The sequence below is a fragment of the Dipodomys merriami genome, unplaced genomic scaffold, assembly GCF_024711535.1.
Source record: "Dipodomys merriami isolate MVZ:Mamm:240054 unplaced genomic scaffold, mDipMer1.0.p SCAF_50, whole genome shotgun sequence".
Lineage (NCBI taxonomy): Eukaryota > Metazoa > Chordata > Mammalia > Rodentia > Heteromyidae > Dipodomys > Dipodomys merriami.
Window position 1 is genome coordinate 8,582,642 of NW_027206069.1, and position 21,231 is coordinate 8,603,872.

At 40.6% G+C, this 21,231-nt stretch overlaps 1 protein-coding gene and 1 pseudogene across 3 annotated transcripts in view; one reads left to right on the forward strand and one right to left on the reverse strand.

Moving 5' to 3' along the window:
- The window catches only part of Btbd7 (BTB domain containing 7), a 78,016-nt gene that overhangs the window by 35,461 nt on the left and 21,324 nt on the right, over positions 1-21,231 (forward strand). For all 3 annotated transcript variants that reach the window (XM_069997687.1, XM_069997686.1, XM_069997688.1), the window contains 2 exons: positions 10,209-10,417; positions 12,392-12,467. In XM_069997687.1, coding sequence (XP_069853788.1) covers positions 10,209-10,417; positions 12,392-12,467 — 285 coding nt within the window. The remainder of the gene's footprint in view (positions 1-10,208; positions 10,418-12,391; positions 12,468-21,231) is intronic.
- LOC138810580 (protein C1orf43 homolog pseudogene) lies at positions 7,310-8,070 on the reverse strand (annotated as a pseudogene).

Consider the following 21,231-nt stretch of genomic DNA (forward strand, 5'->3'; position numbering starts at 1 on the left):
TGTTTCCTATAGTATTGTGTTTGAGTTCAGCCTTGCAGCGAGCACTTTACCACTTAAGCCAGGCCTCCAGCCAATTTTTGCGTTAGATTATTTCTTAGATAGGTGTCACATTTCTGCCCAGGGCTATCCTGGACCTGGGTCCTGGATCCTCCTACCTATCTGTATTAGGTCTTCCTCATAGCTGCAGTAACAAGCACATGCTTCTACATCCAGCTCTTTATTTGGTTGAAGTGGTGGAGTAGAGCTGTCTTGCTAGCTTGTCGTCCAAGATGGCTTTAAACTGATCTTCCTGCTTTTTGCCTCCCAAGTAGCTGGGATTACAGGTAGATGACTTTCAATTTTTCTTTTAATAGCTCTGATATACTTCCAATTAAAATTTTAGCCTAAGTTGACAGTCTTCCTAAAACTTCAGGAAATAGAGGGTTTTTTTCTTTTGTTTTCTTGGTGTCCTTCCTCCCTCCCTCCCTCCCTCCCTCTCTCTCTCTCTCTCTCTCTCTCTCTCTCTCTCTCTCTCTCCCTCCCTTCCTCACTCCCTCCCTTTCTCCTTCTCTCCTTCCTTCCTTCCTTCCTTCCTTGCTTCCTTGCGCTTGAATCTGGGCACTGTCCTTGAGCTTCTTTTGTTCTTTACCACTTGAGCACCACTTCTGGCATTTTCTGTTTTATGTGGTACTGAGGAATCAAACCCAGGGCTTCATGCATGCTAGGCAAGCACTCCACCTAGGCCACATTCCCAGCCCAGGAAATAGAGTTTTTAAGTCTTCAGATTTTAAAGGATGACTGAATTTGAGGGTTTGCTAAGTTGAGCTCGTAGTTTTGAGTTTCCTTGGCTTCTAAGGCTGTTAATTAAAGTTAGACAGTATCAAGGCTTTATGCTAACTTTGCATTTCAAGTTCATGTTAATCTACTCTAGTGAAAACTCCCTGTTGGCATGTTGCTGGGTGCAGGGGTTGACACACACACACGCACGCACACACACACACACACACACACACCTGCAAGGCAGGGGAGTGGCTTTTTGCTATCTTCCAGTGAGTGTAACTAGGTAACTTTGTCTGGATATCTCCTCCCTTTCCCTGCATACACACACACACACACACACACTAACTTTGTCTGGATATCTCCTCCCTTTACACACATACACACACACCCCTGCAAGGCAGGGGAGTGGCTTTTTGCTATCTTCCAGTGAGTGATCTAGTTGTAGAAAGTGAGTGATCTAGTTGCAGAATTTCATTCAAGAATCTTACTTTCTGTAACTAGGTAACTTTGTCTGGATATCTCCTCCCTTTCCCTGCAGTCTGCCAAAAGCACACCAGGCTTGCATGGTGTGCTTGTTTATTTTTTATTTTATTTATTATATTTTATTTTTTATTTTACTTTTATTTGTAAATGCTGCCAAGAACAGCATTTACAAGGTGAGAGAGTAGGATGAGAGTGGGTCACTAGTCTGGTTCCCTGGACCAGGTTCAGACTTCAAAATTGTCCTTCTGATGAATATAGAGAAACATTTTCCACCTACTCTCAGAAGTCACAGTGACCAACACTGAGGCACAGCCTGGCTAGGCTTCTAGCTCATATATCCCATTCTCATTTTCTGCCTTAGATCTGGCAGTCTTGTTTCTTTTTTAAAATAAGTAGCAATGGTGTGATGATAATGATGTTTCAGGAATTACAAACCTTTCAGCAGTGTTCAGTGTAGACTGAAATGGAGAGATAGTAGGAAGGAAGCTTTTGGGGAGTTGATATGTGAGGTGCTAAGACTTTGAGCAAAGGTGTAGTATAGGAGAAAGTGGAAATTTGAATAATGAGTAGGCATTTTCAAGGAGTCAGGCACAGAGTAGAAGTCAAAGTTAAAGGAGGGCATATGTAGGTAGGCATGTTGAAAGTTAAGATTTCTAGCATAGAGAAAAAGGGTAGCATATAGACACATTGGCTCCCTTAATATTTTTGATAATTCAGTGAACACTGATAGATTATTTCAACCTACACATGGGGAACAAGACTTATACAGGGTTTTTGTTGTTTTGTTTTGAGACAGGGTCTCAAACCTCTGTGTAGCCCAGACTGACCTCAAACTAAGGATTCCCCTGCCTCCATCACCCAGATGCTGGGACTATAAGTGCACCACCATGCCTGACTGAGACTGTGTTTTGATCCTACACATACTAGTAACAGAGTCAAGAGTTAGTGATGGAAGTAATAGTAAGATGGAAGTGATAGTAAGAAATTCAAAGCCAATCTCTTTGCTTTCTGCCACCCTCATCCCTCTTGTTTTATGATTTCTTTCCTTGAGATTCAGAATCAGTAAATGTACAGGAGAGAACCAAAGAATATTTTTTTCAAGCCTATTAATACTTTGAGTCTTATTTCCAACTTTGGTAACATTGAATAGTCACAATGCAAGGCCAGCTTTGCTCTAATTTGTGATCCTGTTTTGTGTTGTCTAGTGAGCTATAATCTCTCCCTCATTTCTTTCCTTTTCCTGTTTTCTTCCTTCTCTTCCCATCTCAGCCCCATTATGAAACTCCCAATCTACAAGCCATTTATATATTTCCTGATGGCCTGGAGGCAATGCAAGGTTTCCCACTGTGATTAAACAAGTAGGAGGGCATGCCTAGGAATCAGATCCTGGTAATATATTAGAGACCTGTTAAGCTTGTGACTTTTTTAATTATCACAAAACATAAAGAGGAAAAAAATTAGAATAAAAATAGAAAGTAACAATCATGTGTGCTACTAAGTATTAAATTAGTTCTACTTCTTTATATCCTAGCCATATTGATTCTATAGCTCAAATTTTGGCAAAGAGACATTTGCCACTAAGAAGAGGAAAGAAAAGATTCTGGTGAGGGCTGGGAAGGTGGCTCAGTGGTAGAGCGCTTGCCTTGCATGCCTGAGGCCCTGGGTTTGATTCCTCAGCGCCACATAAGCAAAAAGAAAAAACCCAGAAGTGGCACTGTGGCTCAAGTGGGAGAGCGCTAGCCTTGAGCTGAAGAGCTGAAGGACAGCACCCAGGCCCAGAGTTCAGGCCCCATGACCGGACCAAAAACAAAAACTAAAAAAAAGAGAAAAGATTCTGGTGAAAGAGAATAGAGGGAAGTGTTAGACTTTATACTGCCTACCAGTCTCACACCAGTGTGGCTGAAAATGCTACTTGAGCAGAGTACATTTGTGTCTTTTATCCATTCAATGACTTAACTTTTGAGACAGGTCTCACTATGTAACTCAGGTTGGCCTCAAGTCATTTTCCTGCCTCAGCCTCCTGAATGCTGGATTACAGAGGTACCATGCTTGGTCAAGTTTCTCTTTTATAAGGAAATTGTTAATAAAAGCATTTGGGCGCTGTTGGCTCACACCTGTCATCCTAGCTACTCAGGAGGCTAAGATCTGAGGATTGTAGTTCAAAGCCAGCCCTGGCAGGAAAGTCTGTGAAACGCTTATCTCTAATAAACCACCAGAAAACCAGAAATGGTGCTGTGGCTCAAGTGGTAGAGTTCTTGCCTTGAGCTGAAGAGCTGAGGTACAGCACCCAGACCCAGAGTTCAAACCCCACAACTGACAAAAAAATAAAATAAAATAAAAAGCTTTTGAGTTCATCTAGAAAGTTACATGGTTTGTTAGTCAACCATTGCTGTATGACAAGCACCATGACAACCTCCGTTTTATATGACAAGCAACATGTACCTCCTCCTAAGTTTCTAGGGTTCTGGCTTGTTCTCAGGGCTGCTATGCTTTTTACATAGCTGAAGGTAAGATAACAAACCCAAGATGAAAGGACTTGCTAGAACAGTCCTGTTCAAAGTGTGCCCGCAATGAGATAAATACAGCAATTGAGAGTATATAGAAATTTTTCTTGCAATTTGTTGTCATGATATGAAAGTAGCACTTTTGCTGAATTTTACTAACATATTTGACCATAACAGAGTAGAAATTTACAAACAAACTGTTCCTTAAGTGAACTATACAACTTGGGGGTGGAGATTGAAGGGAGGAGAGAGTAAAGGAAGGGAAGACACTGTACAAAAGGAAATATACTCATTACATGAATCATGTAAATGTAATCCTTCTGTATATCACCTTTAAAATAATAATAAAGAAAATAATAATTTACAAAAAAGTTCCTTGACTTCTGATGGCTTGATAACTGCCAAGATAGAATATATGGTGTTGTACTCATTAGAAATGGGTACCTTCATGAAGTGCTAGTGGCTTACACCTATAATCCTAGCTGATATCTAGGAGGCTGATATCTCAGGAGGCTGATATCTGAGGATCACGGTTCAAAACTGGCTAGCAAGGTCAGGCCTGTCTATGAGACTCTTATCTCCAGTTAACTACCAGAAAAGCAAAGTGGTGCTGTGGCTCTGGTGGTAGGGCGCGAGCTAGCCTTGCGCTGAAGAGCTCAGGGACAGCACACAGGCCCAGAGTTCAAGCCCTACAACCAACCAAAAAAAAAAAGAAAAAATTTAAAAAGAAAAGGAAAGAAATGAGTACCTTCACTGTGTATAAATGAGCATTCTCTCCTATCTTGGTCTTGAGGGATTCATGTTAGTATTATTTTGCTATTAAGTAGCAAAGCTAGAATTTCAAGTCCAGTCTAATTTCAAAGTCCATTTTTCCTACCTATCCTGCTTTTTTTGTTTGTTTGTTCGTTTTGTTTTTGGGTCCAGTCGTGGGGCCTGAACTCTGGGCCTGAGCGCTGTCCCTTAGCTCTTCAGCTCAAGGCTAGTAGTGCTCTACCACTTGAGCCACAGTGCCACTTCCGGCTTTTTTCTTTTTTCTTATGTGGTGCTGAGGAATCAAACCCAGGGCCTCAGGTATGCAAGGCAAGCACTCTACCACTGAGCCACCCTCCCAGCCCCACTACCTATCCTGCTTTTATATAACCTTAGAAGCTTAAATTTATGATCATGTTATCTTTAATTTTCTTTCTTTACCCCTGTCAGTATCCTGGGGAAATAGAATTGTAACACATCTTTACTTCTAACTTCCCCCAGCTTCAGTCTTTTGTAAGATTGCCTTTCCTATCAAACTCACCCTAACGTTTACTCCCAATTTTGACTAGCCTGAAGTCTTCCACTGACTTCTGGTTGACTTCTGTTCACTTCAGTTTAACAAAAATCACTGTAAAATTATGTATACTATTTGAACTTTTCCATATTTCTCTCTTAAGCACAGTTTTATGTCTTAAGGAATCATTTATGTGCAGATCTCATTGTGGTCATCTCAGTTTTCCTTACAAGAATGTTATTCTAATGTGTAGAGTAAATTAAAGTTACTTTGCCAGGCTCTGGTGACTCATGTCTATAGTCTTATCTACTCAGGAGGCTGAGATCTGAGGATTAAGGTTTGAAGTCAGCCTAGACAGGAACGAAACCACCAAAAAACTGCAAGTGGCTCAAAATGGTACAGCACAATCTTTGAGGGAAAAATCTCAAGGATAGTGTCCCAAGCCTTAAGTGATAACCCCAAGACTAACAAAAATAAAAATAAATCAAGTAAAGTTACTTTATATTTGTGATAGATACAGCTTACATATCCTCTGACCTTGGTTCCTATTTGGTATAAGGGCTCTGTGTACTCTGTCCCTAATTTGCTAAACCATTCCCTGCTCCTACTTTCCTTAAAGGGATTGTTTTTTTTAATAATTTATTAAGTAACTGATTTATGAATTCAGACCAATTTATTGGTTTATTAGGAAAAGCCACTTCTTCACTTTGTCCTTTTTTTTTTTTTTTTTTTTTTTTTGTCAGTTGTGGGACTTGAACTCAACTTGGGTGCTGTCCTTGAGCACTCTACCACTTTGAGCCACAGCTCTACTTCTGGTGTTCTGGTGGTTTTTTTGTTTTTTGTTTTTGTTTTTGTATTGGAGTCTTCACGTTGTCTTGTATGTTGACATAGATTATGCCAGATGTGAGGACCTTCTTCATTCACTTTATTCACAAGAGTATAAAGACCAAAGGGCAAATCCTTGAAAAGTTGTACTAATGTTTCAATATACTGTAGTTTACCACCACCACTTTTCTTACTCATCCTACTCCCTAGTTATTTTCCCCCCAGTTCTTTTCTGCCTTTTCACCAGTCAACTCTGAAATGCCCTAACCCAAACCGTTAAAGCTATTCATTTGAGTATAGTAGGATAGACATAGAAGACATCTCAACTCCCCACCTTTGGGATTAAGTAGACCACAGCAGTGAAGGTAAATGCTGGCCAAAAATAAGAAAGGTATTTTTTTCTTTTTTTCCCCCCAGTTGTGGGGCTTGAACTCTGGGCCTGGGTACTGTTCCTCAGCTCTTCAGCTCAAGGCTAGCACTCTGCCACTTGAGCCACAGCACCACTTCTTGTTTTCTGGTAGTTTGTTGAAGATAAGAGTCTCACCGACTTTCCTGCCCGGGCTAGCTTTGAACCGAGATCCTCAGATCTCAGCCTCCTGAGTAGCTAGAAGTACAAGCGTGAGCCACCGGTGCCCAGCTAGGGAAGGGTTTTCTTTTTTGCCGGTCCTGGGCCTTGAACTCGGGGCCTTGGCTCTGTTCCTGAGCCTCTCTGTGCTCAAGGCTAGCGCTCTACCACTTGAGCCACAGTGCCACTTCCGGCTTTTTCTGCTTATGTGGTACTGAGGAATCAAACTCAGAGCTTCATGCATGCTAGGCAAGCACTAAACCACATTCCCAGCCCATAAGGGAGGATTTTTTGTGTGTGTGTGTGTGAAAATACTGTGTACAGAGGAGTTACAATTACATTGTAAGATAATGAGCACATTTCTTATCAAGCATTGTAGCCTCCTCCTTTGTTTCCCCTTCCCATCCCTTCATATCCTCCCCCCCATCCCGTCCCCCTCACCAAAGTTATAAAGTTCGTTTTTCGACATAACGACTTGTACATCTCATTGTTGCAATGGGTCCTCCTGTATCCCTGATAAGGGAGGATTTTTAAGGAAGCTTTGATAGAAATAAATAGTAATGACTTCTGAAGTCAAACTCAGCAAAGTGCTACTATTGGGGGAAAAAAAGTCTTAATGTTCTGAAAATGCCCATATGAAAATGTAGGGGAGGGGCTGGGAAGGTGACTCAGTGGTAGAGTGCTCGCCTTGCATGTATGAGCTGAAGAGCCCAGGCCTAGAGTTCAGGCCCCAGAACCAACAACAACAACAAAAAGTAGGAGAATGACCCTTCAGACACAAGCTCTCTGAACTCTGGACATAATGGAGAATTTAGCTGATTACAGTCTGAGCCTGCTGAGCCAGATGTCCTGAGGGCTTCCCAGCAAGTATCTGTCTGGCTTAATCTGTGCCAGAGTCCATCTGCTGTATCACAGAATACTCTCCAATTTGTTATTGTTGTCCTTAAAGCTCTTCAGAGCAAGAAAGTATTTGGTGTCTTTACTCTGACCTGAAGGGGAGATAGTGATTATTGTTGGGGAGACTTCAGGGGACTGAGTTTGGTCTTTGCCCACCTACTGGGTATTGTTGAGAGCTCCCTATTCATGCTTTTACCACAGTGGCCTGCTCACTCAGAGCTGTCTGGTTAGTGCAGGTATCCAGTCTGGCTAAAACCCCCTGTCCCACAGTAGGCTGTACACAGCCATCTACCAGGGTATCAACGAGAGCCTTTTGCATACCCTTGAAAAGAGTAGTAGTGGTATTTTGTAGACCTAGCAAGTATGAGCAGAAATTCTTGCCTATTAAGTAATGAGGGTGTCGGCCTTATGCATAAAACAGGATATCAGAGGCACAGATTACATCAAAAGCTTTCATCCTATATACATAAAGAGAGAGATAGTTGTAGCAACTTTGATTTCCCTGTGTTTCCAGTTGTAGCAGTGTTGCATCATCATCTGCAGGGAGTTGGAGTTCACAGGTGGTATCCTGAGCTCTAGAAAGTTGAATATCATTCTCTTTTTTCAGGTCGTTGGGGGCATTGTATCCCATGGGGACATGAGGCCCCCTTCTAGATTTCATTGCAAAGCACATGATTTGCCTCTTCACAAAAATAAATAGGACAAATTCTGGCTCCAGTAGGCCACTCTCAGCATGACATTCCCCCTGATAGCCAGTTACTGCTGGACACCATGGCCTCCCTCTCTTCATAGAACTGCTCAGGTTTTCCTGCTGCCCTGACTCATTAGCTCAGGCTCAACTGAAGCCATGATGCCTGGGTTCTTTGCAGCTTCATGGCCATTTCCGGGGGGGGGGGGGGGGCGGTACCAGGCATGTAGAGAGCTCTTGTGACTCCTCAGTTTCCTCTTACATAAACCCAGTAAGCTAGTTGGGAGCTTTTCTGTTACAAGTCTTAAGCTACTATTCTCTTAACCTTTCTGGGCATCCAGTGGTTTGATAACTGCCTGTCTAAAACATGGGGCTCAGAACAGCAAGAGAGCAGTGCTATGCAGCATTAGCCTCTGATGAAGATTACATGCTTGTTCTTTTAAAGTCTGAGATTGCCTTATCTTTATGGCATCCAGGTTTATAGTTTACATTCGTGGAGCTAAAATACCCAGATAGTACTACTTTACATAGGTAGTAATTAAGCTAAATTCACCTCTATCATCTACTGTGAAGTTGATTTTTATTAGTCTTAAGTATAATTCTATTTCATATTCATCTTTACTTTGTTACCAGTTATGACTCTGCTTTTCAATGTGTTGTTAACCAGGCTTCCACATCTATACATACATTCCACATCTATAGCCAAGTTCTTGTCCAACATGGCAAAGATACAGACTCTACTTGCAAGTTAATCAGTACTGTTTATAAATGGTTCTGTTAACCACAGTTCTGTCATTCACTTCATATCTTCAAGGATCTCATTTGTGTATTCAACACGTTTTTATTTAGTGCAAGAAGGTGTTAATGACATGCCAAAAGCAGCAGGTCCTGTCTCATGATAATAAACTAGTAGCATCTTGTTTAAGAAAAAGTATTTGTTAAAAAGCTTTGTTAAAAAAAATACAAATATCTGTATTTCTCCTCATCAGAAAAGAGAAGGAAGCACTACTTGATGTAGGTGCCATATTGGCTGCTAATGATCTTATATCACCTTAACTGTGGGTTCACCCTTTTCTTCTTACCTTCCATGATTTGATGTCCTTTTGTTAGGCTATAAAGCTCCAAATTTATTGGAAAGCAATCTGTGAAGTAGCCATATTGTTACTATTTGTCATGATGGCATTTAAGTGCTTCCTTTTTTTTTAATACGACCAGGATTATTTTTAATTTATAATAGTCTTAGTGAAGAATTTCTACCCAACTTTAGCCATTTTTCCTTCTATAGTCTATATCATTCAGATTTTACATATTGTTATCTTTTTTTTTTTTTTTTTTGTCAGTCGTGGGGCTTGAACTCTGGGCCTGGGCGCTGTCCCTCAGCTCTTCAGCTCAAGGCGAGCACTCTTCCACTTGAGCTACAGCACCACTTCCGGTTTTCTGGTGATTTATTGGAGATAGGAGTCTCACGGTCTTTCCTGCCCGGGCTGGCTTTGAACCGCGATCCTCAGATTTCAGCCTCCTGAGTAGCTAGGATTACAGGCGTGAGCCACCAGCGCCCGGCACATATTGTTATCTTTATATTTAAATGACCTGTCTTAAAGAGAATAGCCATCTGTCCACAGATTTTCTTTAAGTTCTTGAAATGGCATAGCTGTTTTCTTTAGGATCTTTTTCACTTAAACCATTTATTTCTTTTTTATTTAACCAGAATTAAACCTAGATGAGCACAAAACTTTAATGCTTTGCCAATTTTTGAGAGATTAAACTATTAATGCAAGGTATTATATTTTTTATTTGAATGATAGAAGAATCTTCATAAATAGCAACCAACCTGAATTTTTCTCAGATGAATGCTCTGTCAGTCAGGTGTCATCTGTGGCCTTTCTCTGGTCAGCTTTTACAACGCTATCATTGTTATTTACTCTTCTTTCTCTCTTTGGTTCAGTGTTTTCTACTGTACTACCATACTCAGACTATTGAATTTAAACATAAATATTTATTTTATTAAGCAGTTGTGAAGATTCTTTGCCTTCTTCTCTAGATCCATTTCTGTAATGGATCCAATTTCCTATGGATGTCTATTGCTATCCTATCCTACCAAGTCTTGGTGACTTCCATGAGTTCTTTTTTACTACTACAACTTTTACATATAGTGCCAGCACACTTGTGTTCAATACGTAATATTTATGATTAATCTCAAGAAGTATTTGCCTTCTCTTTTAGGCTGTGAGGATATCATTGCTGAGAGCATCTCATTAGATACCTTAATTGCCATCCTCAAGTGGAGCTCGCATCCATATGGCTCCAAGTGGGTGCACCGGCAAGCTTTGCATTTCCTCTGTGAGGAATTGTCCCAGGTCATGACTTCGGATATTTTTTATGAACTCAGCAAAGATCATCTGCTTACTGCTATCCAGTCTGACTACCTACAGGTAATCATTTTTACACCTCTCAAATTCACTGTCATTGATATTTGTACCAAAAAAATCCATCGGTTCTCCATGACTCTTCTGTCTGGAGTAGGACAAGGGGAGGGAAATAGGCTGTGATAAATCACCCAGGAACGTTCTCTTCATATTTATACAACAAAAGCCTTCTGGCTCATTGGCCCATTGTGAATACTGCTTCCATGACTCACCAATGTGACCAAGGCCACGACCTATCCAACTACACCAAATAGAGGTTGAGGCTAGACAAGGGCACATCCCAACAATAATATTCTGTTGATAGGCATTTACTTTAATAGTTCCTTTTAGTTGAATATCAGTTGTATAGATTGTAGTCAGTCGCTTAAAAAAGCACAAAGTAAGAATGTTCAATTTCTTACCTGCTTCATCTACTATAAAAAAATCATGTTTTGTATGTATTCTGTCAAAGTACAATGTTATTTTCAAGTTTTTATTGGAGAGGATTTTTTTTCTTCTTTGATACAAGGTTTCATTATGTAGTTCAGTCTGGCCTTAGACTTGAACCGTTCCTGCCTGGCCTCCTTGGAACCATAGTTCTTCCAGTTTTAGCTTCCCAAGTGGCTAGAATTGTAGGCATGAGCCACCAGCACCCCACTTGGAATTAAGTAAATGCTTTGTGCTTGATTTATATGTCAGTCTAATTTGCTAATTTTAAACTAATAAATTTTAGATATATCAAAAATTACTTATTTTTGGTGCCAGTACTGGAGCTTGAACTTGGAGCCCGCTCAGTTAGCTTTTTCACTCAAGACTGGTGCTCTTACCACTTGAACCCCAGTTCACGTACAGCTTTCTGCTGGTTAATTGAAGATGAGTCTGTCAGATTTGTCTGCCTGGATTGGCCTTGAAGCTTGTTCCTCAGATCTCTGCCTTCTGATTAGGATGATAGGTGTAAGCTACTAGTGCCTTACAAAGCTGTTTTTAAGTTTAAGGTTTGTTTTTGCATTGACTGTATGAATTTTATGCCAAAAAATGTATAGCAGTTTTAATGTGATGGAACCAAAATCTGTGGAGCTGCTTCCTACGTCTTTGTGTGTTTGCTAGATAAATTATGAAATGTCAACATCTCTGTCAGAAAATGAAAGGAAAAGTTAAATTCAGATCTGTGTGTTTTCGGCAACATTGCTTTGATTGCCATCCAAATGTCATACTTGGACTTGATTTGTGGGGAACCTTTGTTCATTAATCTTGTCTTGCTGTCCTGTCAAGACTAGTTGTTTGTGGGAGTTAGTCAATTACCTCAGGTAATTGTCTTTATTTAGGAGCTTTGCATTCCTTGTAGACAGTTTAAATCTTAGAGTGCAGCCTAGGTTTAAAAATAGTAACCAGGGTGCTGGGAAAGTAACTCAGAGGTAGAGTGCTTGCCTCCCATGCATGAGGCCCTGGGTTCAATTCCTCAGCACCACGTAAACACAAAAAGCGGAAAGTGGGCTCTGTGGGTCAAGTGTAGAGCACTAGCCTTGAGCTGAAGAGCTGAGGGGCAGCACCAAGGCAGAGTTCAACCCCCAGACCAAAAAAAAAAAAAAAAAAAAATAGTAAACAGAAATAAGGGAAAAATAGTAAACAGAAATAAGGGGCCCATTGCTATTTCACAGATTATACTTCAAAGGTCCCTTAAAACCTACAAAATTCCTAGTGGAGATTTCAGCCTCTCTTCCTATCTTTGCTAGGTAGTAGTCACTGGTAGCACTGCGTTTTTACTTTTATGTATTTATCTACATCTTGTCCCCAAGAAAGATCTTAAGGTAACTGTAGAAAACCCATTTACTAAGGTAAAATACACTTAAAATAGGAGACCACAGAATTAATTTCTGTACATTTGTTGTTAATGAACCAGAAACAGAATTATGAAATTTTAGATAGCCAGTATAAAGAGGAAAACATGATAAGTTGTACTGTGTATTTACTATAATAAACATAAACCATCTTTTATTATAGGCAAGCGAGCAAGATATCCTTAAATATCTGATTAAATGGGGAGAGCATCAGTTGATGAAAAGAATAGCAGACAGAGGTAAGTTAAGACAACTAGATTGTGCCAATCAGCTTACATATCCTTGTTAGGGGTTTTATATCCCAAAGCTTACTGCAATGCATGCAGTATGCCAGTCTTACAAACAGTACCAATCTGGTCATCAGTGCCTCATACCTGTAATCCCAGCTACCTCAGAAGGCTGATATCTGAGGATTATGATTCAAAGCCAGCCCAGACAGAAAAGACTTTTTTTTTGGGGGGGGGGGGGGGCGGGGGTCAGGCCGTGGGGCCTGAACTCTGGGCTTGGGCGCTGTCCCTCAGCTCTTCAGCTCAAGGCTAGCACTCTACCACTTGAGCCACAGCGCCACTTCCGGCTTTTTTCTTTTTGCTTATGTGGTGCTGAGGAATCGAACCCAGGGCCTCATGCATGCAAGGCAAGTGCTCTACCACTGAGCCACCTTCCCAGCCCCGACCATGAGACTCTTATTTCCAGTTAACTACCAGAAAAAGCAAGAAGTGAAACTGTGGCTCAAACGATAGTGTTAGCCCTGACAACATAAAGCTTGTACCTAGGCCCTGAGTTCAAGCTCAGGACCAGCCAAAAAAAACACAGTTTTGGCCTGGCACTGGTAGCTCATACTTGTATTCATTGATGCTTAAGAGGCTGATATCTGAGAATCAACATTCAAAGCCAGCTAAAGTCCAAGAGAAACTATCTCTAACCAGTAATAAAGCTGGACTGGAGGTATAGCTCAATTGTTAGAGTACCACCTATGAGCAAAACAGCCAAGCAGAAAGTACAAAGCCCTGAGGTGAAGTCCCTGTACTCACAAAAGAATATATATATTTATATTTCTATAGTATATCACATTTTTATTATATTTCATATTTATACATGCATACAGTGTTGAACACTATTAAGTGGTGTGAAAATAGAAGTTTTTATAGTCAAGAGAAGAGGTGATATATATATATATGTTGTTAAATATATCAAAATTTTATTTCACAGTTTTAAAAAATTATGTAATCCAGTATTACAAAAGCTTATTGTTAATAGAATATTTCTAGAATTATTGTTGATGATTACACAACAATATGAATGCATGAAAAGCCACTGGATTTCATACTTTAAAATTGTGAGAATGACTGGGTGTCAGTGGTACACACCTATCCTAGCTACTCAGTAGGCTGAGATATGAGAAACATGGTTCAGAGCCAACCCAGGCAGACAAATCCAAGACATTCTCTTGCCTCCAGTTAGCCATGGTGTAACTGATAAGACAGTTGCCATAAGTGGAAAAAGCCATGTACTGACTTTTTAAAAATCCTAGTACTGACTTTTAAAAAAAGGTCAAAATGGTAAGATGGTGAGTTTTTTGGTTGTTGTTGTTGTTTGTTTGTTTTTTTATATCGGTCGTGGGGCTTGAACTCTAGGCTTGGGTGCTGTCTCTCAGCTCTTCAGCTCAAGGCGAGTGCTCTACTGCTTGAGCCACAGTGCCACTTCCGGTTTTCTAGTGGTTTATTGGAGATAAGAGTTTCACGGACTTTCCTTGCCGAGGCTGGCTTTGAACCCTCGGATCTCAGCCTCCTGAGTAGCTAGGATTACAGGCGTGAATCACTAGTGCCGGCTAGTCCCTCATTTTCTAACTGAGCTAAAATTCACACACTATAAAACTCATCATCAGCCGGGCGCCGGTGGCTACTCAGGAGGCTGAGATCCGAGGATCACGGTTCAAAGTCAGCCCCAGTTCAAAGTCAGCCCCGGCAAGGAAAGTCCGTGAGACTCTTATCTCCAATAAACCACTAGAAAACTGGAAGTAGAGCTGTGGCTCAAGTGGGAGAGCGCTCACCTTGAGTTGAAGAGTGCAGGGACAGGGCCTAAACCCAGAGTTCAAGCCCCCTACTACCAACTAAAAAAAAAGAAAAGAAAATGAGGGGGCTAAGCATATGGCTTGGTGATTGTGGCTTATTTTTAAATGTTTTGGGGGCTGAGGATGTGGTTCATTGGCAGAACATTTACCTAGTATGTATGAGATTGTTAGTTCAGCTCGTTAATCATTTGGAAGACAAAAGATATATTTATAAATAAATTCCAGCTAGGGTCCAGCAGAAACAAAGAACTATCATACATAAGATGAATTTTTGGCTTTGTAAGTATATGAGTCTGCAAATCTTTTATATAAAAGCCCAAATACCTTCCCTTTTCCTATACAGTGTCGCTCCTCTATATATTGACCCAAATCAAAACATCTCAGCTAGAAAAGTAGTTTTCCCTTTTTCTTTATTTTAAAATATTTTATTTAACATAATTTATATAAAATTAACTTCATCTATTTAAAGTGCTCAAGTTGGTGGTAGTTAGTACATTCACAGAATTGTTTTTTTTTTGTTGTTTGTTTTTTTTGATCTGTTGTTTTATTTTGTTTGTTGGTCCTGGGTCTTGACCTGGGTGGTGTCTCTAATCTCCTTTTGCTCAAGGCTAGCATTCTATCATTTGAGCTACATACAGCACTACTTTCCAGTTTTTCTGTGATTAATTGGAGGTAAGAATCTCACAACTTTCCAGCCATTGCTAGCTTCAACCCTGAGATGTGTATGAGAGAGAGAGAGAGAGAGAGAGAGAGAGAGAGAGAGGGAGGGAGGGAGGGAGGGAGGAAGAAAATGTGCTCTAATTATTTGGGAGGCGGTTTGCAGGTGGGATATATAACAGGTTTAAACTGAAGAACTCATGCTTAGTGTGCAGGTTCTCGAGCAGTTGAACCACCTCCTCTTCAGTCCTTTTTTGCTTTAGTAATTTTTTTAGATAAAAATCTCATGTTTGTCCCCCAGGGCCAACCCTAGGCCTCAGTCCTCCTGCATGTGCTTCTGACAGAGTTAGGATTACAGTTGTGAGCCACCTAGCACACCACACCATACCAAATTGTTGGGGATTTTAGTTTGATTTTTGTCAGTTGTGGGGTTTGAACTCAGGGCCCAGGCACTGTCCCTGATCTCTTTTGCTCAAGGGTAGCTCCCCACAGCTCCACTTCTGGTTTTCTGGTCATTAATTGGAGATAAGAGTCTCACAGCTGCCCAGTCTGGCTTTGAATCATGATCCTCAGATCTCAGTGGAGGAACTAGGATTATAAGTGTGAGCCACTAGTACCCAGCTAAACCTTTTCTTTCTTTCCTTTCTTTTCTTTTCTTTCTTTCTTTCTTTCTCTTTCTTTCTTTCTTTCTTTCTTTCTTTCTTTCTTTCTTTCTTTCTTTCTTTCTTTCTTTCTCTCTCTCTCTCTTACTCTCTCTCTCTCTCTCCTCTCTCTCTCTCTCTCTCTCTCTCTCTCTCTCTCAATCTCTCTCTCATTGCTCATGGGGCCTGAATTCAGTCTGGGTGCTGTCCCTGAGCTTTTGTGCTCAAGGTTAGTGCTCTACCACTTTGAGCCCACAGCTCCACTTCCAGTTTTCTACTAGTTAATTGAAATAAGAGTCGCACTTTCCTGCCTGGGCTGGCTTTGAACCTCAATCCACAGATCTCTAGGATTACAGGTGTGAGCCACCAGCACCTGGCTTCAAACCTTTTCAATAGTGTCCCTTTAATATACTAGTACCCAAGCACTAGGAAACAAAATCAGTTCTATTGTATTTGCCCACATTTATTTCTCTTTATTCTGTAAAAAGCTTTAACTACTTGAATTTTATGTGTCCACTCGTGTGTGTGTGCGTGTGCGTGTGCGTGTGCGTGCGTGTGTGCGTGCGTGTGTGTGTGTGTGTGTGTGTGTGTGTGTGTGTGTGTGTGTGTGTGTGTGTGTGTGTGTGTGTGTGTGTGTGTGTGTGTGTGTGTGTGTGTGTGTTCTTTCCAGTACTAGGGCTTGAAAAAGATTTCTCTACCCAGGCTGGTATCAAACCTCAATTCTCAGATCTTAGACTCCTGAGTAGCTAGGATTATAGGACACCAGCTCAGATTTAATTTTGTTTTTTGCTCTCTTTATATGCCAGTACTGGGGCCTTAGGCCCCTTAGCTTTTTCACTCAAGGCTGGCACTCTACCACTTGAGCCACACCTCCATTTCTGGTTTATATTATTCTTGTGTGTTTAATTGGAGATAAGAGTCTTACAGATTTTTTTGCCTGGGTTTGTTTTGAACCAGGATCTTTTTTTTTTTTTTTTTTTTTTTTTGGTTCCGGTCGGGGGCCCTGAACTCTGGGCCTGGGCGCTGTCCTCAGCTCTTCAGCTCAAGGCTAGCACTCTACCACTTGAGCCATAGCGCCACTTCTGGCTTTTTTCTTTTTGCTTATGTGGTACTGAGGAATCGAACCCAGGGCAAGGCAAGAGCTCTACCACTGAGCCACCTTCCCAGCTGAACCAGGATCCTTAGATCTCAGCCTGAGTATATAGGATTATAGGCATCAGCCACCAATTCCCAGCAAACTTAAAATGTTTTGAATCTTAAATTTTTTAATCTTTTTCTTATTTTTTTGTTGGTTGTGGGGCTTGAATTCTGGGCTGGGCACAGTCCCTGAGCTCTTCAGATCAAGGCAAGCGCTCTACCACTTGAGCCCAGCACCACTTCCAGTTTTCTGGTGGGTAATTGGAGATAAAAGTCTCATAGACTTTCCTGCCCGGGCTGACTTTGAACCATGATCCTAAGATCTTAGCTTCCTGATTAGGATTACAGGCATGAGCCACTGGCACCCAGCTTAAAAAAATAATTAAATTTATTTATTTATTGGTTTATTTATTTATTTATTTATTTATTTATTTATTTATTTATTTATTTATTTTTGGTAGTGGGGCTTAACCTCTTAGCCTGGGCACTCTTCCTGAGCGCTTCAGCTCAAGATTAGCACTCTACCACTTGAGTCACAGTGCCACTTCCGGTTTTCTAGTGGTTTATTGGAGATAAGAGTCTCACGGACTTTCTTGCCTTGGCTGGCTTTGTACCATGATCCTCAGATCTCAGTCTCCTGAGTAGTAGCTAGGATTACAGGCATAAGCCACCGGAGCCCAGCTTAAAAAATTTTTATAATGCCAATATGTAACCTATTCTCATTCATGGAATTGGGGGGGGGGGCCCGGGGAGGAGGTTCTGTGTGCCGGTTGTGAGGCTTGATCTTAGAGCCTGGATAAGGCTAGCACTCTAGCATTTGAGCCACAGTTCCACTTAAGATTTTTTGTTTGTTTGTTTTTGTTTTGTTGTTGTTGTTTTTATTGGTCAATTGAAGATAAGCTCGTGGACTTTCCTACCCACACTGACTTCAAATCACACTCTTCAGATCTCAACGTCCTGAGTAGCTAGGATTCCAGGCATGAGCCTGGCTGCAGAATTTTATTTGCAAATTAGCCTGCTTTAAAAAATGTATTTGTAGATGGGTACTAGCCCTGGCAGTACTTATCTCCATTAAATTACTCAGAAAAAAGCTGGAAGTGGCACTGTGGCTCAAGTTGGTAGAGCACTAGCCTTGAGCAAAAGAGGCTCAGGAACAGTGCCCAAGTTCTGAATTCAAGTCCTAGAACTAGCAAAAAAAAAAAAAAAAAAAGTATTTTTTGTAACTTGAAAATCCATTCCTGGCATTTTTAAGAGCACACAAAGAGTAAGAAATAAATGCTTGTTACCTAGTACACACATCCCCAGCTCAAGTTGAACAAGGCACCAAGGCTTTATCTTCTTTCAGATCTACTGTAAACAAGTGTCCTTTTCATAGTCTATTTAGTACCCTTTTTTATGTTTCTTATTCATAATGTGTGTTATATAAATGTCACTGGAACCTGAGTTTCTGTGCTGTTGACCTCATATGAATTCAGTATTAAATAAAGAACATATGTTATAAGAAGTCTTTAAATAGAAACATGTAAAACAAAGTCATATCTTAATCAGTTGATGAAACTGCTATGCTCAGAGGTTTATAGAAAATTAACACTGTTTTCATAGGAGCAGTGGTTTGGTTTCATTAAGTCACTATTTGTGTGAATTTTGTAGGACATAACTATATATCCAAGTAAGAAGAATCATTGCCTGTAACTTCATAATCATTATGAAAGGCCATTGGTTCATTGATGTGAGGTTGGTCGTAATGAAAGGACATATTTACTTTGATCAAATAAAAGCAGCCTTAAGGGATAAAATATCGTTTAAAACAGTAGTTTAAAACAGTAGTTCTCATTGTGAGATTAGCATGGAAAGTTCCTCTGCTAGGGATAAGAAGGAAGCTAAGCCAGAAAGGCCACATTTTTTTTTCACCACCTTTTATAAAAGTGGTTCATACCTATTACTTACTTGGGAATTCACATAATATTTCATATGAAAACAAAGCACTGCTTAAAGGAAAAGAATTGTTTTGAGGATTGGGAGGATAGCCCAGTGGTAGAGCACCACCTTTCTAGAATGTATGAGGCCCAGGGTTTGATCCCCATTACCAAAATGGGAAATTAATTATGTATAAATCCAAATCGTAGCAAGGCATTTGTAACACAGTTGTAACTATTCTTTATTTGAATGACTCCAGGAAAAAAAACTTGTAAAAAATGCTGTATCACATGATTTAAAGAAGATACAGGCCAGCCACTGGTGGTTGACGCCTGTAATCCTAGCTACTCAGGATGCTGAGATCTGAGGATTCCTTCTTGGGCAGGAAAGTCTATGAGACTCTTATCACCAATTAAACACCAGAAAACCAGAAGTGGCACTGTGGCTCAACTAGTAGAGTGCTTGCTTGAGCTCAAGAGCTGAGGGATGGTGAGTGCCCAGGCCCAGACTTCAAACCCCATGACCAACTGGAAAAAAAAAAAAAAGAAAGAAAGCTGGGCGCCCGTTGCTCAAGCCTGTAATCCTAGCTACTCAGGAGGCTGAGATCTGAGTTTCATGGTTCAAAGCCAGCCTGGGCAGAAAAGTCCTTAGAACTTATATCTCCAATAAACCACTAGAAGAAAACTGGAAGTGGCGCTGTGGCTCAAGTGGTAGAGCATTCTCCTTAAGCTGAAGAGCGCAGGGATAGCGCCCAAGCCTAGAGTTCAAGCCCCATGACTGACCAAAAAAAAAAAAAAAAGAAGAAGAAGAGGAAGATACAGACTGCTTATAGAATACTTGTAAAAATCCAGCATTTACTGTATTCATGAATGAAGTTTTGGGTTCTTTTGTTTTTGTGGTGCTGAAAATTGAACTCAGGCATGTACTTTTCTAGGCAGGTGCTCTGTCACTTGAGACACACACCCCAGCCCTTGTTGCTTTCATTATTTTGAGGATAGGATAGGGTCTTTTCCTAGGTTTTTCCTAGGCTGACTTGTTGAACTACAATCATCCTATTTATATTTTTTGCATAGCTAGAATGACAGGTGTAGCCCACCATGCTCAGATACTGTTTGTGGTAGGAGTTTCACTATTTGCCCAAGCTGGCTTTGAACCATAATCTTCCCAAGTATCAATGTTAATATTTTAATGTAATTTTGTTATTACTAAGGTGTTACATAAAGGGATTACCATTTCATAAGTCAGGTAATGACTACATTTCTTTTTGGACAATGTCACCCACCCTTTCCTTTACTCTCCCCCACACCCCATTTCAATGTTTATTTTATTTTTTATTGTGAAAATACCGTACAGAGGAGTTACAATTACATGGGCAAAGTAGTGAGTACATTTCTTACCAAGCATTGTTGCCTCCTCCTTTGTTTCCCCTTCCCATCCCTTCCCATCCCTTCCCATCTCCCCCACACACACACCCACCAAATTTGTGAAATGAATCCCAAGATAAAGATTCAAATGGTTTTTCTTTCTTGCGATTGTTTCTAACATATTTATAAGATAATTTTTTTTTGTTGCTTTGTATGTCCCTCCCCCACGGTATAACCTCTGCTTTCACTGTATTTGATGTTGGTATAATTTGTGGAGGGGAAGGGAAAAAACAAATCGTTTAAATAGGAATACAGGTGGACCCATTGCAACAATGAGATGTACCAGTCATTATGTCGATGTTTATTTTAGTTTATTTTGTCGGTCGTGGGCTTGCTCTGGGCCTGGTCACGATCCGTCCCTCAGCTCCTTAAGCTCAAGACTAGCACTTTACCACTCGAGGCACAGCACCACCTCCAGTTTTCTGAGGGTTTATTGGAGATAAGAGTCTCACGGACTTTCCTGGCTTTGAACCTCGATCCTCAGTTCTCAGCCTCCTGAGTAGCTAGGCTCAGCCTCCTGAGCCATCAATGCCCAGCCAATGTTATTATTTTTAAGAAAAAGGAGATAACCCGCCCCCTGGATTAAAGACATTATTAAAGATTTCCAAAATTATATTATTTTTCTTCCCAATATTATAAGCAAATCTGTATTTTTACATCTTCCCTTTTCATTAATAGTCAAGAAGGAAAACATTCTCTGCTCTGAACAATGGACATTCATTACGTGTCAGAGTTCAAAGGGTCCACACACATGCAGTAAGATTTCATAAAAATCTTCTTTTAGCAGTGCTAGATTTGAAACTCAGGGCCTCACACTTGATTGACAGTTCTCTGTCACTTGAACTATGCCCTTTAAGCACTCCTGATAGACCCCACCCCCCTTTTTTTTTTGCCAGTCTTGATGCTTGAACTCAGGCCCCATCACTGTCCCTGAGCTTCTTTTGCTCAAAGCCAATACTCTACCACTTGAGCCATAGCACCACTTCTGGCTTTTTCTATGTATGTGGTGCTGAGGAATCGAACCCAGGGCTTCATGTATGCTCGGCAAGCATCCTACCACTAAGCCACATTCCCAGCCAAGAATGTATCCCTAAAATATCTGACTTTTTGGACTAATTTAAAATAAAATAAGGTCATTGTACAGCATGTAGCTTAG